The sequence below is a fragment of the Fukomys damarensis genome, unplaced genomic scaffold (assembly GCF_012274545.1).
Source record: "Fukomys damarensis isolate Sample0158 unplaced genomic scaffold, DMR_v1.0_HiC HiC_scaffold_16, whole genome shotgun sequence".
Lineage (NCBI taxonomy): Eukaryota > Metazoa > Chordata > Mammalia > Rodentia > Bathyergidae > Fukomys > Fukomys damarensis.
Window position 1 is genome coordinate 135,200,658 of NW_022900928.1, and position 17,581 is coordinate 135,218,238.

Below are 17,581 nucleotides of genomic sequence, written 5' to 3' on the forward strand. Positions count from 1 at the left end.
ACCTGACTTTTCATTGCTCTAGATATGCTCTCACCAGCACTAGATTTCACTTTTTGCAAATAATTGGCTTTATTGTGCTAGAAATAGTTGCTGTGCATATTACATGCGTTTTCCAACTTGGCTTTCTTTGACATTCATGAACCTGATAAATAAAATTAATTCCACTCTTTGTGATGAACTAGTTAATTGGTTAGGTAAATAGAATATCTCAGCATAACTGCCCGTGCTCCTGTAATGGCTCCTCCCTCTGTCCCACCTGCAGGGCCGTAGGAGGAGAGCCTGGTCCCCTCCGCTCACACTGGCATGGGTGTGTCTGGGGCCTCAAGTGGGAGCTGAAGTGGGCGGGGGACACGATGGGCAAGGGACAGGAGTGACAGTTCTTCCCCACTCTGGGTGGAGGCAGCCAGCTGGTCCATGCCTTTTCCTCCCTCTCGGGGCCCCATGGGAGAGAAAGCATAATGAGCCATTGAAATTTTAGTTTTGCAGGAAACAATTAAACGTTCTATTCCTTGGGGTGCACATGTGAGGAGCGTATGTGTGAGTGGTGGGAGGGACAGACAGGAGGCCCAACAGAGCTGGTCCTGGGGACAGGAGGGGCTGCTAGCTGTGCCCAGTGTGGCCACAGAGAGTCTCAGAGATCTCGTCTGCCACCTGCCACCACTCGGCAGCCTCAGGGCCAAGGCAACTGTGTCTGTCCTTGACTGGAACAGTGATGTGACATGTGATAGCCAGGGCTAGAGCAAACATATGGCTGCCTGAGGACATGGCAGGGGTCAGGGGGCCATGTCCTGACCACTGCCTCTAGTTCAGTCCTAGCAAGGCGTCCCCAGAGCTCCGGGGCTCAGTGGTGGTCACACACACACGGCTTTGTCTCACATCTGTGCCCTGTTGACCATGTGCCGGACAAAACTGGGCTCTTTCCAGAGACCCTTTGTCCTCAGGGAAACCCAGGACTCTGCTGCAGGGGTCGGGGTTCTGCTCTGCCTGTGACCTGGGGTGGGGGGGCTTTCTCACTTTCAGAGATGTGTGCGAGTTGTGTCCGAGGTGTGTGTGGGAACATGGGTGCACCTGTGTGAGAGTGCATGCTCCTGAGCAAGTGTGAATGCCTTATGTGAGTGTGTGCGTGTGCATGCATCCCTGCATGTGTACCTGTGTGAGTGTGTGTCGTACACACACACCTCTGCATGTGAAGGAAAGTGCCCCAGCACACAGCAAGGCAGGGTGTGCACACACATGGCTCTGTGCAGACAGCCTGTGCGAGAGACCTCCTCATTACCCCTCTCTCGGGAGTATGAATGGAAGCGGTTACACTCAGGAGACAACGCAGGCCAGAGGCTGGGCACATGGGCCTCTGGGGAGCTCCAGTGGTCTTGACCTTCACCCTGGTCAGCGGTGTGCAACCCCTGCAAGGGGACCTGGTGCCTGGTGGGGCCTGTTCCTAACTGGTGCCGGAAGGTCCCTCCCACAGATGGCCCACACTGCCAGCCTGCTAGGTACTTGCTGTTGTCCTGTTGACAACCGGGAGGAGAGAAGGGAGGCCAGGCTGAGGGAAGAGGAAGCTGGCTACAGGAGCTCTAGCTGGAGCCCACCCTTCTGAGAGCCACAGAACACCCAGGCTGGGCCCTCCTGGACTGGTGGGCACGCGAGCCTGGTGATGAGGTTGAGAGGTGTCATTTGGGTCTCAACAACCTCGCAAAGACGCAGTTTGTTTTTCTTTAAGACCAAAAATCCTGAGCAGGCGCAGACTATGCAGTTTCTGGATTGTACAGCTATTTTTACTGAACACAAAGGAAACAGAAATTCTGTCTTTTGGACAAATGCCACTGTTCTGTTTCAGTGGATGGTCTTTCCTGTCCTCACAACCTGCAGAGCCCCACCCTGTTGTGAAGACACTGGACTTGCAGTCAGAGGACAGGCAGGCCCTCTCCTCCCCAGAAATGCTGCGTGGCTCCTCCCCTGCCTGGTGGGAACATCAACAGGTGCGGCCAGCCTGTCCCAAGGGACTCATGGTAGAGCTGAGGCCAAGATCTCTCCCGAGGGCTGGAGCAGGTGTCTGCTTCACTGTTCACATGATGGTGACCTTTACAGAAATGGATTTTAAGCACTGATACATTTCAAAATGTTAAGGAGACACTCTCCACCCAACTTTCTGTGTCCCACAGGGTCAGTGTTCATCTTCCTGCAGCCCTGGACACAGCTCACTTGAACCGAGAGGAGAGGTTGCCAGGCAACCTGGGACCACAGATGCCCTGCTGGCCCTGCTGCTGTTTGGGGGGCAGCTCAATGAGACAGCAGCCTTGCAGGGAAGGGGTGGCTAGTAAGCTCGAGGGCTGGCACAAGTGTGTGACTAGACAGCTAGGCGGAGGGCTCCCAAGGTGGCAGGGATGCCAAACCGGGCCGGGTGGAACCCCACGAGGGCTCCACAGCCACCTCTCAGTCTTGCTGGAGAGGAAGGGTGTGCAGCAGAGCTGGAACCACCCCAAAGCTTCAGGGGTCCTGACAAAGCCCCGCCTTCGTGTAGGCTGCATGTGCACCACATGTGCAGTGGAGGGGCCTGCGTGGGAAGGAGGCGATCACTTCACCCATGGCACCCATGAGATGTGTCTGATGTGGGACTCAGATGAAGCTGAGATAGAACAGTGGCAGCACAGGGATGGGCCCGCGGGAACCTCTTGCGCCAGAGAGAGCCTACTGGGAGCTCCAGCTCCAGGGGCTTCCTTCATCTCCAAGGGAAGGGAGGGAGAAAGAGGAGGGTAGGAGAAGTTCTTAGTCTCCAGAGCCATGGCCCCGGGTGGGTACACAGAGCAATGTGTGCTCCCTACACGGCAAGCGGCTGTCTCTGGGGACAGCTCCAGGGCCGCCTCTCATAGGTTCCCGATTCACACAGCCCCAGGAGTGGTCAGAAACCCTGACCCAGCCTTGGGGGAGGTCCCTGACTGCTGACAGTTACACAGCTGGACTTTGTGGGACTCCTTCAGCTCCCAGGAGCCTGGAGGCAAAGGCCACTGCCATCATTTCACAAATGAGGACCCGGGGCATGGGAAAGGACCGCTGTGACAAGTGATGGGCAAGATTCAAAGGAGCCGGCGTGACCGCCATGGGGGAGTAGACTGGGCCCCCAGCTCATAGCCAGCCTCTGGTGCTGACACCTGGGAGTCCCTGGCCAGGACTCACCCTAGAGTCCCAGACCTGAGTGCTGTCACCCAAGTGTCCTCCACCAAGAAGGCTCAAGGAATGAGACAGAAAGAGGAGAGAAAAATCTTCGGTGTTTCTCTGCTTAGAAGGAGATTGTTTCTAGCCATTTCATCTCAGGAAGTGGGAGATGAGCTTGCCCTGGATTTACAAGTAAAGGATCCTGAAAACTCAAAAATCTGGGTTGCACTTGCTCATTGTGAAGTCTTTCCTATATCCTGCAGGATGCTGCTTGCTTCTATGTTTTTAAGAGACCTGCATCTGTATCTATGAGTTATTTTTTCCACTTTCTCTGGTTTATTGACACAGGGTCCTGCCATGCAATTCAGGCTGGCTTCCAGCTCCCAGTAGTCCTCCTGACTTAGCCTTCCTAGTTCTAGGATTACAGGCATGTGTCACACACCCAGCCATATAATTCTTTTTTTTTTTTTTTTTTTTTTTTTTTACTGTGATGCATTTGTGTAACTTAAATATCAAGGTAATGCTACTCTCATTGAATAGAACATTTTCAAAACTTCTCCATATATGATTCTCTTATGAAAGATAGTTGCATTTTCTTATACATCTAATTTTCTGGACATGAAAAAGTATATTGGAAGGACACTGGGGATATATAAATGAAGTAAAGATTGAGTTCAGATAGTGAGAAAAACTGGCTTTCTTGGAAAGATCAGAGCTTTTGTTGAGATGCTGGTCAACTGTAATGAAGCTCAGCACAATTGTGCTGTCCCACTCTGTGCAGAGATTTCCCTGCACATTGTCTTCTAAATGAAGACACAGCTGTGTCTGAGCAGCAGTTTTCCACGTGGTAGGGAATGCTCCCCAGTGCCCACTTGAGCTACTTGTATGCTGCAGCCCAAAACTTACTGCCAGAATTAACTCCAGTATAGATGGATTTTGACCAGTGAGGGAGAGGAGATGGGAGGAAGGCAGCAGACAGGCACTTTGTCTTCCTCTGTGACTCCCTTTCAGTACTTCCAAGCCACAGTAGTTTCCTGTGGACTCTGAAGACCTCTCTGGTAGAGAAACGAGCTTCCCTGGTGGTGGAGATGTGGCCAGCTCACCACGGTTCCAGGCACTCTCATGCATTGTGCTCTTTTTTTGAAACACTGTTTCACAGTGTAGTTTGGGGTGGGCTTGAAATTTGTGTTTGGAGGAAAAAATTAGATTTTCTGATAAGTCTGCCAATACATCATCCAGAAACATCAAAAAAGAAAGAGAGAAAGAGGAAAGAAAGAGGAAAGAAAGAAATAAAGAAAGAAAAGAAAAGAAGTTTATTTCTGTGTAGCTCAGGCTGGTCTCAAACCCTCTGCAAAATCCCTTCTGCATTTCCTGAGTTCTGAGATTACAGGAACCCACTACCACATTTTTTTTTACTTTAGTTTTGTATATCCCCGTGTGTGTGCATGTATGTGTGTGCATGCCCACATATGTGGTGTGTGTTCTTTTTTCATTCTAATCCACTCTTATTACAACTCCTTCTGGCATCTCTGGGATGGTGTCACCAAAAAATACAAACATAGTATTTCTCTCTGCTTTGCCTGTAGTAGGCAGGGACATAGAGTTTATCTAAAAGTGACATCACAAAATCAAAAATTCAATCAGAATTTAGCTTATAAATATATCTCATTGAGCCATAAACAAACATCTAAACAAATGAATTACTTTCTATTACTTAACAATTGGGAGGCTGAAGCACATTCTTAATTTCCTATGACTCTAATAAAACTCAGGTCTTGATGCTGAAACAATGCCCATTGCTCCAGCTGACTTTCAAGTGGACTTGGTGCCAACACGCATTATCATGACACACATCCAGTCTCCTCTCACCATAAGCACTTAACTCTTATCAAATATACATGCCAGAATTGGGTTCAAGAGAAACAGATTGGGAGAGATAATGGACTTCAAGAGATCATGAGAAAGTGTACTGACTCCAAAGTTAGGCTGCTCCTGTGTGCTCAATGTCCAGTAATCATCACACACACTTCATGGGGCTGTGCATATGAAGTGATCCCATGAGCCTGTGTACTTCCTCCTCGATGGAATTGACTCCTGTGAGCCAGAGGGAAACCTGTCCCCAGAGAAGAAGAGCAGGTGTCCCGAGTTCCCAGTGAGTTCCTTTTCATACATCCCCCATGGCAAAGTGTAGTGTCCACATCGGAAACCCATTTCTTTTACAGTAAACACTCATAAGGAAGTATGCTTTGAAGCAAAGAAAAACATGTAATCTGGGAACTAAGCTCTAGATCCTCGGCTGGTTAGCAACTATTGGAATTTCCTGGTGCCAAGGTCATAGGAGGCCAAAAGAAGTGTTCAGGGAGGAAGAGGGTAAGCAGTAGGGTCGTGGATGTCCCTGCTCCTCAGAACTTATCCTGGCAAAGCAGCCTTCCTGCTGCTCATTCTGATGACCCTTTGTGTTCCTCACTTGAATTCAGGTACTGCAGACAGTTGGTGGGGGCAGCTGTGACTGGGACAGCATTACCATCATGGCCACAAGCTTTGAATTAGGAGACCTGGGCTCAAATTTTGCCTCTTCATCATCAGAGAACCCTGAATAGATTTCTCCATCCTTCTAAACCTCAGTTTCCTCATGTTTTAATCTGTGCTCTGTTGCTATAATATAATACCTGATACAGAATGGAGGTTTATTTAGCACATGGTTATGGAGGCTGAAAAGTTCAAAATCATAGCCTCATGATGTGGTGAGGACGTTCATCCTACCTCATAGCTCAGCACAGTGCAATGCATGGAAGCTCAGAACAAGCTTGCCAGAGAGCTCCCTTTATAAACAACCATCCCTCAATAACCCAGGAATGCATACCTGAGCAGATTCTACATGTAGTTTTACAAATAACATCCATACTGTTTACCATAAATAAATCATTCTTAAACCAAAAGCAGGCTTTTTTTGGATGCCCCAGAATGAATACAGTGAAAATTCAGGAAGAGTTTCAAGAAGGTTCCATAGCTAAGTACCCTGTTGGGAAGGTCAGTGAGCTACTTTTTCCCCAGCTTCCACCTCCTCAAGAAAAATATGATTGTATGATATTGGCTGGTGATACTCTTAAGTGATACAAATAGGACACACGTGTGTAAATACCGAGTAGTTTCTCTGGTGTGAGAAGCTGAAATAGTAAATAAGGGTCAAAATGTAAATTGATAATGTAAAATAGGAAGAAAAGGGGAAGGGCAAATGGGAGGGGTAGGGGGAGAAAACAAGGGAATGGATAGGGATGGAGGGAGGGGTTGAAGGAGGGCAGGGGAATGGGGAAAAGTAAGAAGCAAGACTGATTATGTAAAGGTGAAAATTTCCAACAACGAATGGTAATATATTGTATACATTAAATGCAAAAATAAAATTAATTTTTAAAAAGTATAATTGTTCCAAGTTCCAAACTGCAATGTGCTTCATTTTTCTGAGCACTTATACTCTGCAGTTGAGTGCTCCAAACGTCTGTGCCTAATGAACCCTTCTCATGCCTTTCACCAATATACCCTGAACAGTCTTTAATGTGATGGGAGTCAGCAAGTCTGCCATGAGAGTGAGTTAAGTCCTTTATTCCACATTTGGGAATTTCTGACCCAGCCCAGTGAAAAAGTCTCTGAATCTTCCCTCTCAATCCAGAGATGGGGAGGCTGGGGACTCCATCCAGCTCACTGGTCCTGGGTTGCAGGCCTAGCTCTTCTCCTCTAATGCCTTTCATCTCTCACTCCAAGAAACAAGATGCCCCACTCACCCACAGTCTCTTCAGCCCCTGGAAACCTCCTTCTCTAGGTACAAAGCAGAGCACTCTCAAAACAGATGGGTTTAGAGCAGAAGAGAATTGGAGGTACTCAGTGCTGTTGGAGTTGAGTCTCAAGAAAACAAAAAATATATAACTCAGAGAGCAAATATTAATTCCAAGTCCTTCTACTGCTAAAGGTAGTGCTGTTTTTTTAAGAATTCACTATATTCCTTATGCTTATGATCTAATATAGTTCATTACAAAAAATAAAAAGTCTCCAAATTGTCGTAATTACATCTCCTGAAAATGCCTACCTGAAACTTCGTACAGTAGAAGCCTCACAGTCTGTATGTGAGCATCCCTGTCTCCATTAGAGCTGTTACACACCTGAGCTGATTTGCAGATGGCTTCAGGTCAATGAATGAAACCCTGTGATCCTTGGCTCCTGTGGTTTCTCTTTACTATTTCTCAGTCTGCAGATTTCTTTATATGTTCAAGGCAGCATGTGTTATGGTCTAGAAGAAAATGAGTTGACACTTTGTTGATGTACTTCAAATTTGACAGAGTGAGGTGAAGGGCAGTGGCTCAATTAATGTGGCTGAGAAAATTTCAAGATAGTCTAACATTGAAGCTGTGCCATAGGTACTGTCAGGGGCTTTTAGTTTGGTCTACACTGAGGATCAAGAACAAATGGCACAGCTGATTAATATTTGAAGTTCCATTTGCCCAGGAAAAAGAGCGCCAATAAATTTGGGTCCTGCCAATTTGAAGCAGAGAGCTTGTTTGTCAAAAAGATTGTCATAAAAAGAAACTGAGTACATCAGGGACAATACAAAGGACCTTTTGAAGGTCTAGGGAGAAATGTAAAAGGCCACACACTTCCTAGACTCAAGGGAGGAAAATTGAAGAACTTTCCTTAAAGCTGAGAACCCTGCGTAGAAAATTTTTGTGGTGGTGTTCACATTATTCTTCATGATTTTCACAGTTCATCCAACTGGACTCTAAAGATAATGAACTTGCTTTTGTGTAAATAAGATGTCATTTTCAAAATAGTCCACATGCTGCCTCATAGAACATGTTTAAGTAAATGCAAAGGAAGAAGTTACCCCTTATAAATTACCAGACCATAGTGCAATTAAACCAGAGATCTATAGCACAGGAAATGTAAGAACTTCACCAACACATGGAGATTGTGTAACATTCTCCTGAACAACCAATGGGTCACAGCAGACATTAAATAAGAAATTAGACAGTTTTTACAATTTAATGATAACGCCAGTAGACAATACAGGAATCTATGGGATACAATAAAAGCAGTTTTACATGAGAAATTCATAGCAGTGAATGCCCACGCTAGGAAAACAGAGTGTGTTCCATTAAACAACCTAATGGTGAATCTTAAGCTCCTAAAAAAGGAACAGCAAGATAAACCCAAAGCTCATACAAGGGAGGAAATTATAAAGATCAGATTAGAAATCAATGCAACGGAGACTAAGAGAATAATACAAAATATCAATGAATCAAAGAGTTGGTTTTTCAGAAGAATAAATAAAAATGATAAGCCTCCAGCCAAACTCATCAAAAAAAGAAAGAAAAGACTCCAACTCATGCAGTTAGGACTGAAAATGGTGAAGTCACAACAGATCCAGCAGAAATCCAGGGGATCATCAATACTTACTTCAAGAAGCTGTACTCGAATAAAATGGAGAACACAGAAAAAATGGGCAGATTTCTAGGTACGTATGATTACCAAAGTGGAATGAAGAAGATATAAAAATTCTAAACAATGCAATTACATTCAGTGATATTGAAAATGTAATTCAAAGTTTACCAACCAGGAAAAGCCCAGGTCCTGATGACTTAACTGCTGAATTCTTCAAAACATTTAGACAAGAGGGCCGGGGATTTAGCTCAGCAGTTTGGTGGTCTGCCTTGCAAGTGCAAGTACCCGAGTTCAATCGCCGGTACCAAAAACAAACAAACAAACAAACAAACACCCATTTAGACATGAGCTATTGCCACCAAGTTTTAAACTTTTCAATGATATTGAAAGTGAAGCAAACTCATTCCTGGAAGCAAGTGTTACTTGGATTGCAAAACCAGGGAAAGACTCAACCAAAAAAGAGAGCTGCAGGCCAATCTCCCTAATGAACATAGAGACAAATATCCTCAATAAGATACTGGCAAAGAGAACACAGAGGGGTGTCATCAAGAAGGTCATACACCCTGACCAAGCCAGCAGATTTGTGCCAGGGATGCAAGGATGGTTCAACATACACAAACCAATGAATGTAATACACTGTATTAACAGAGTCAAGGAAAAATCACATATGATCATCTCTACAGATGCAGAAAAAACATTCAACAAAATTCAACACCCATTCATGATAAAAGCCCTGCAGAAAATGGAATAGATGGTCTCTCACCTTGATAAAGACTATCTACGTAAAGCCAAGAGCCAACATCATACTAAATGGGTCAAAAACTGAAAGCCTTCATGCTAAAATCAGGAACAGGACAAGGATATCCTTTATCACTACTACAATATAGTTTTGGAGGCATTAGCCACAACAATTTGATAAAGGAAAGAAAGAAAAGCAAGAAAGATCAGGAAGGAAGAACGTAAACTGTCATTATTCGTTGATGATATGATACTCCACATACAAGACTAAAAAAACTCCACCAAAGGCTTCTAGACTTAATTGCCAGATTCAACAGAATAGCTGTATATAATTTTAACACTCAAAAATCAATAGCCTTCTTGTATACAAATAACAGACTCATTGAGAAAGTAGGGAAACAATTCCTTTCAGAACAGCATAAAAAAGTCTCTATGAATCAATCTAACAAAGGAAACAAAAGAAGTCTACTTTGACAACTACAGCACTGAAAAAAAGAAGAGATTGAAGAGCATATAAAACATGGAAAGACATCTGTTGTTCCCGGCTAAGAAGAATTAATATAGTGGAAACAGCTATACTTCCAAAACTGCTGTACAGATTCAATGCAATCCCTATGAAAATCCCAACAGTAGATTTCATGGAACTAGAGAAAAAAATTCAAAAATTCATCTGGAACCTGAACAGGCCAAAATCATTCTAGACCACAGAGACATGGCGGCAGGCATCACAATTCCCAACTTGAATCTAAACTGCAAAACCAATTTGTTAAAAACAGGATGGCACTGGCAAAGATACAGACCCGAGGATCAGTGGAATATATTAGAAGATGCAGAAAACTCTAGACATACTTAGCTACCTCATTTTTGACAAAAGAACCAACCATCATCGCTAGAGGAAAGATACCCTCAATGAAAAGATGAAAATAAAGTGTTTGTAGATGGGGAAGGGAGGAGGGGGTGAAGGGAGGGCAGAGGTAAGGGGAAAAAATGAGAATCAAGACTTGCCATGTAAAGGTACATGATCCCAACAATGAATGTAACTGTACTGTATCCCTAAAATGTACCAATAAACTCAATAAAATTAAAAAAAATAAAAATAAAAATAAATAAATGATGCTGGGAAAGCTGGCTTTCAAGTTGACAAAATTAAAAGTAGATAAACTCTATGGCCCTGTCTACGACAGGCAAAGCAGAGAGAAATATTATGTTTGTATTTTTTGGTGACACCATCCCAGAGAAGCAAGAAGGAGTTGTAATAAGAGATAAACTCAATGAGGAAAAGCAAAATAAAAAAATAAAGCCGAATAAATTTACACCCCTGTTCACTCGGACTTCCTTAAATTGTGGTAGGTACCAATGGAATTCATTTGCCTTGACTTTCTATTGTAGATCTTGGGAACCAAGGAAGGATCCAAACGGAGCTCCATTTCATCCAATCAGCAGAGCCGCTTATGTTAAACTCTGATTCGTCCGGTTTTCTTTTTCATCCATCCAATCATGAGGCAACTTTAACAGCCAATCGGCAGCCTAGACATGCACCAATCAGGGAACAGGGCCGAAGCACAGCCTTTGTGTCGGAGGATTTCAGCACGTCAGTGCACGTAAGCAAGTCCGGGAAAGCTCCACCAATAGAAAAAGTCATTGGTGTATGCAAATGAGTGTCGTATGACGCAGCTACGCAGGGTGAAGCATGGTTATAAAAGCAGAGGTGTCTTGGCACACCGAGCTATTTTAGCTGTTCCTCCGGTAAGTGCTGGCTTTGCACTCAGCGAGTACATCTCTACTGAGCGCCAGCACGGAGGTCGGAGAATCAGCCTAAGACTTCGGCGTTGGGTGAGCGTTGCTGGGTTTCTTCGTGATGCAGGCACGGAGGTCAGAGAATCAACCTAAGACTTCGGCGTTGGGTGAGTGTTGGTGGGTTTCTGCGTGATTTAAGCACGGAGGTCGGCGTTGGGCGTTGGGTGTTGGGTGAGTGTTGCTGGGTTTCTACGTGATTTAGGCGCGGAGGTCGCAGTTGGGCGTTTGGTGCCGGTGGGTGAGTGTTGTTGGGTTTCTATGTGATTTAGGCACAGAGGTCAGAGAATCGGCCTAAGACTTGGGCATTGGGTGAGTGTTGCTGAGTTTCTATATGATTTAGGTCCCGTGGGCTGTGCCATTGGAAGTCGATTGTTGGGTGTCCTGCTAGTGTTTGGAGGGCTACTTCCGCTCTTGTCTTGGTCACAGCAGTAGTTTATAAACACTATCTGAATATATGATGGCCAAGCAGCTGAAATCAGAGACCTGCAGACTTGCCTTAGCATACTTCATCAGGGATTTCCTACAAAACCATGACTAGTTTTGTCACCTTTATTTGCACGACACAACTTATTTATGCATATATACTTGTGCTCTTATGTATGCATGTTTGTATACGCATGAGTACACACACTCCATTCTTTGCTCTTTTCTGCCTAAGCGTCCGGTAACTTTTTATCTCGTTGTAACCCACCCACATCATAATACCAACTGACTTTAATTATCTCATTCAGATAGGGAGCTCTGGCTTATATTTGATCTCATTTAGTCTTCATAATAATGAAGTGAAATATAGATGGGACAGTTATCACTGGCACTGGAGGAGCTAGGAAAGTAAAAGTCCCCACTGTTGAATCGCCTTTCAAAGAAAATGCCAGGCCTGCCACCCCCCAGACCTTGCCCTTTGGCTCTGCGGCTGACAGGGTTTGGGGGATGCGTGGTCAGTAGGTCAAACCTGCTTCTGGGTCAACTAAGTGAACTGAAGCTAGAAGAACGAATTTCTGGTTTGTAATGTAACTTGCTTCCTCTTCCTTCTAACGTATTTTTTGGTTTCCTTCTAACATATTATAATAGGCAACCGAAAACAATTTTCTACTGTTTGCTTTTTCTCTCTCTCCCCTTTCTGAAAGCCATTGCCTAAGAAAATCCTAGCAGATGAAAAAAAGGACATACTGCCCCTGCCAAAAGGGCTATTTCCATGGGGGTCACAGAATAGTGCCTCGTGGCCTGGCTCTGTCCAGTGAAAGAAGCCTCACGGTATCTGGTCTGGACAGGCAGCATGGGAGCAGCTCCAGAGTTCAAAGCTAGGACTGGTGCCTTCTTACCTGTGTGGCCTTAAGTTGCTTTCGTCCTTGGTGTGGGTCAAAGAGAACTAGCACTAGGATGATTCTGACATTGTGTCTTCCAGTTAGCAGTGTGGTTTATTTCTAGGTTTATATTCTTATGGTGGCCCTGAAGCTGACTCTCAAAACATGGGTTTTTGCAACACGTTATCCCAGACACGAGTGTGTCAGGCTTTGATCCTGGGGCCATTACTGTGTGACCTCAGGAAGCCTTTTAAGGGCTCTTTTCCTTACCCTGGAGTGTCGTCAGAAGATTGAGATGTTGGTCATAATGTGAGGCGCGTGGTGCCAGTAGCATTGCTGTTCGGTAAAAACATAAATGCAAACCTGCAAGATAATACCCGGCATACAGTTTGTGTTTTCTGGGGGAGTGGGTAAGGTACGGATATTTCCATTAATAATTGGGTGTATTCTGTTATTATCCAGAGTCTTAAGTGAGAGGAAGATGTAGATTGCTTTGGGCAATCGTTGAACTGGTATACATATACATATATTCCCCCCCCTTAGGAAAAGGGCAACCAACCCTCAAAAAGAAAGAAAATAGGGCTTATAGTAAATTTTAATGCTCATACCACAACTAGAATTTGTGTTTTGATTGCCTTTATAACTTTTAGCAAAAACCTAGCTCCAAACTCAGGAGAAAGGCTGTCTACACTAGACTTGCTCAGCAGTCACTAGGTGTTGCAGGAATAAGTGGATACATTGAACAACGCACAGGTGAGCAAGTAGGTTAGTGGACTTGCTCAAGTCATGGATGGTTCCAGGAAAACATATCCTCTACCTACAACCTGTAATTGACACTAAAGGATAATTATTCTTTGATAATCAGGGACTGTAGGACATCGTGCAATGTTATGATTTGCTTGTTGTAGAACAAATATTGCTTTTCTTTTTTGTTTAACTTACATTTTTGTGATCCTCAGGGACTTGTGCATGCTTAGACAAGTGTTCTCTCACTGAGCTACACTCCTACCCCTGATGTCTTTAATACCAATGCAGGGTGATGTTCTTGCAAGTGGGGAAGTTGAGGGTGTAACATTGATCTAGGGGAAAGGTAGGTCTATCCTGAATCGAGGTGTAAGTCATGGGGAGTGTGACATCCTCCCTAAGTATTCTCATCCAGGATATCAGCCGAAGCCCAGTACTATAAAACAAAGATCATAAAAGAGACTGGCTTTAGTAATCTCCTTAGATAAGAAAATTCTAGCAAATAAAGCATACACTCAAAAAGAAACGTATAGCACCTTTCAACGGGACTATATCTTCACTCTTGTTACAAAGGTTATTACTTACTGAGAAAGTATTTTTTCATGATCTGGTCTATCTTTGTCTTTTCTTGTCCCAGAATATAGAAATATAAATTTATATTAATTTTAATAGGTAAGCTTTACAGAGTAGGGCAAAAGATTGGTTTGATAGCACACCATTTGCACCGTGAACACTGTATTTTCAACTGTGTAATTTATAGGTAAACATGTTGGATTTATGCTTTAGAACCTATACATTCTTATATATCATAACTGTTGTATAATTATATATGTGTATATAAGAGGTGTGAAACGAAATGTTTTCAAAACTTCATATCATCACTGCGATTTTATTATCTGCAGGAAATCGGAAAAACATTGGGATTGATCTTCCATATAAGATTTACCCAAGTTCTGCTTCCAGAAGGAAAATGGAAGGAATTGCCCGGGGTGATCCTTTTGGTAAAAAACAAAAATTTGAGGTTAAGGATAGTTTTGAATTTAGATGAATTATGGATCTGGCAAGAAACCCAAGGCCAAACATAAAGTGGAAGCACAAACCTCAGAGGTGGAAGACATTTTTGAAAAACCCAAGCGTCTTAGGAAAACCTCCCATGTAAAGCAGAAACCTCAAAGAGCCATTCTCTCAGAGTAAGGGTAGATTAGGAGAAAAGTCTCTGTTAAGAAAGGCAAAGCCAGGACATGTGCTTGTCTTGGCTATGGTGTAGTATTTGCTTATTAGTTTTTGCAGTGTTCGACAAAATTTTAAAATTGTAACATATTTAGCATATTCAATCCTACAGCAAATTTGAAAGAAAAGCACAAAGAACAGTTCTCCTAGAGTCACCAGTTTCTGTCCCATAACTACCTTCTACGCATTCCTGTAGCTGTACTGTTATAGCGATGCCTGTGTTTGTGGGCATTGTTTGTGTCAACACACAGATAAATATATATTTTTTCCCCATTGAGTTTATTGGTACACTTTGGGTCATGTAGTACAGTTACGTTCATTATTGGGATCTTGTACCTTTACGTGACAGGTCTTGGTTCTCCTTTTTCCCCTCTCTCCAGGGCCTCCCTTCAGCACCTCCTCCCCTCCCCTTTTAGGAACACTTTCTTTCCAGTTTTCATTTTCTCCTATTTCCTTTTCCCTCACTAGCTTTCCCCTACCCTTCTTACTTTCCCTGCACCTTTAGCCCTTTTCTTCCTATTTCACATTGTCCATGATATCATTAGGATCTTATGTACTGTAAAAGTTTATTCACACCAGAGAAACTCTTTGGTATTTACGCCTGTATGACTGACTTATTTCACTTAGGAGTATATCCTCAATACATATACATTTTCCTACCAATGAATCTAATTTCTCATTCTTTATGGCTGAGTTATATTTCATTTCATTGACGTTTAAATTTATTTCTATTGAGCTAGTGCAATGGAGGAGAGGCAACTTCATTGAATTTTTTGTATGTTCCATTCGCAGCTGGTCTACAGGTGTGGGTTATCTTCAAAACTTTTTTCTATTTGGTGTGGGGTCATACACAGGTGTATCCAGGCTTCCTTTCATGTAATGATACAGGAACACCGCTAGATGGGATGACCACTGTCTACTGGTAGGAGAGCACTGAAGAGATACTGGGTTGTGTGTACATGTTTCTGTACAACATGACCATAACTAATGAGTTGGACTAGATGTGGGAATCTGCAGGTCCCCGGATTTTATGCCCAGGACTGACGTGGGCTGGAATGGAATCCAGGTTCCCAAATTATGTTTCAAGCAGAACAGTTTTGCATGTATATGATATATACAGTGGGCTTCAGAGTAAGATATTCTTTGAAGAGAGTATTTGCCTATTCCATGGCTAATGGCTCATGGGCATTTCTACTCTTTTGGAAGCATTAGAAAACACGGCTAGGTGATAAATTCTAAACCTGGATTAATTAATGGGAAGGATTTACTTATTTAAAAGAGAATGGCTTTTCTTTCTCAAGTCTGTGCATTTGGTGAAATTCCAGTCAGTCTCAGTGCCAAAATTTCTGAGAAAGAATAAATAATTCAGGACCTTTGCCCTCCCAAATACAAAAGTATATTAGGAAATACAGCCATAAAAGCACTGTGGTATCAGTGCAAGAATTAAGAAACGTCCTAGAAGAACAAAACAGGTTAGAAGCAGGGCTGCGTGTGTTTAAGCTTGGCAAAGTCAGTTCCTTTTAAAGAGAGTAAAAAATGAAGTGGGGGAAATGGATTGTTTCTTAAATGATAGGGAGGCAACTGAATGTCCATTTGATAATGGCACAAGGTCTGTATTATAGATGAGCATAAATTACTAAAAAACCTTCGACGCAGCAAAAGGCGCAGAAACTGGAGTCCGAAGTGGTTGCAGGCAGGAGCTTGCAGATCCAGAACAGAGTGGAACAACAAGGCACCTGGCGGCCTCACAGGAGCCAGGAGCCAGGGCAGGCCGAGCTCTTCCAGCAGGGGGCAGGCTTCTCCTTTCCGATGGAGCCTGCTCCAAAAGGGTGCTGCATCCTGCTGTGGGAATTCTTTGGAGACCTTGGCTTGTTCTCCTTGGACTGAGTGAATTACATTTTACTCCCTTGCCACCCTGTCTCTGTAATGCTGGGGTTTTGGGGGTTTGTTTGGTGATTTGGTTTTTTTGTGTGTGTTTTTTGTTTTGGATTATTTTTGTGCCTCTTGACAGACTGTTTAGAAGGCATGCATCTTGGAGGAATCATGCATTTTGTATCTAAGACTTCTGAGTCCCTTACTAAGTGTGCTTGCATTCTTGGAACAAGAGAGAGGTCAGTGGTGGGTGTCTTGGGAAAGGATGGGAAGGCTGCCTCTCTGGAGGCCAGCCCGGAGCAGGGAGCCCAAATGTCATGTCTCCCGGATCCCGCACTTTTGAGGCTCAGCCTTGCCTTCTAGATAGAGTGAGCCTGGCTGGGAAGAGGCAGGTAGCCCACCCCGCTCACAAACTTCCTGGATTCCTTTTCCACCCTGTCCTCCAGGCTGCACAGTGAGCTCTGCACTGCCCGGTCCTGGAATGGTGCCATACTGTCACTTCTTGGGGTTACGACCATAACATTCTCTTTGAATTTGGTGTGTGCCAGATACTCGTAACCTACCATGTGACCTCATTCAAATCCCTAAAGTGCGGCTGCCCGTTTAAATCGAACCCTTCCTTCCTTAGGTGGTGGAGGACATTCAATACCTCAATTTGGACAGAGGACCTTGGCTGAAGCAGGACGACCGCAGCCTCCATAACCTGTGGATGCTGGGAGTTCCCTGACTCTGGACTCCATATGTTGGATCTGCTCGTGTGCCATAGTTAGGGGTCACTAGCACCTTCCAGTACTGAGGTGTATTTCCTTGTCCCTTCCAAACAGCTCTTGAATTCTCTAATCAGATCATTACCTAATTTTTTGCCATCATTATGTCAACAGATACTTTGATTCGCTATGTGTTAGGCAGTCTTGTAACTTTCAAGGCTGTAGTATCAAATAAAATTCTGTTCTAATCAAGGATGTATCCTAGTGGAGAGGAGTACACAAGTAGAAAGAACTCTGTGGTCATGAAGGCTTTGCAGGGCAGTAGGCCGAGTCGTGAGATCGTGCATGGCTGGGGTCCAGGCTCATGGGGAGGTGACCAGCTATCTGTCCCTGTTGATCCCCTACTGCTGGATTGTCTATTTTGGCTGCTGAAGTCCATCTCATCAGTACCAATGTTGCCTATTTCTCCTTGGGAGTTCTGTTAGTTCTCACCTGTGTGTTTCAGGGTTAGGTACAGGCACGTTTGGGGTTATGTCGTCTTAGTATGTAATGCCCCTCTGTATCCCTGATGTTTTCCTTTGTTCTGAGGTCTGCTGTCTGCTCCTG

General features: G+C 44.1%; 1 protein-coding gene across 4 annotated transcripts in view; it reads left to right on the forward strand.

Moving 5' to 3' along the window:
- Positions 1 to 10,853: 10,853 nt before the first annotated feature.
- Positions 10,854 to 17,581, forward strand: part of LOC104875605 (NADH dehydrogenase [ubiquinone] 1 alpha subcomplex subunit 10, mitochondrial-like) — a 17,085-nt gene continuing 10,357 nt past the window's right edge. For 2 of the 4 annotated variants that reach the window (XM_033764734.1, XM_033764735.1), the window contains exons 1-3: positions 15,068 to 16,507; positions 16,715 to 16,805; positions 16,897 to 16,981. In XM_033764734.1, the coding sequence (XP_033620625.1) occupies positions 16,422 to 16,507; positions 16,715 to 16,805; positions 16,897 to 16,981 (262 nt within the window). In that variant the 5' untranslated portion in view covers positions 15,068 to 16,421. Of the gene's footprint in view, positions 11,226 to 15,067; positions 16,508 to 16,714; positions 16,806 to 16,896; positions 16,982 to 17,581 lie in introns of those variants that run through there. The other 2 variants (XR_784123.2, XM_033764733.1) reach the window with 2 other exon arrangements.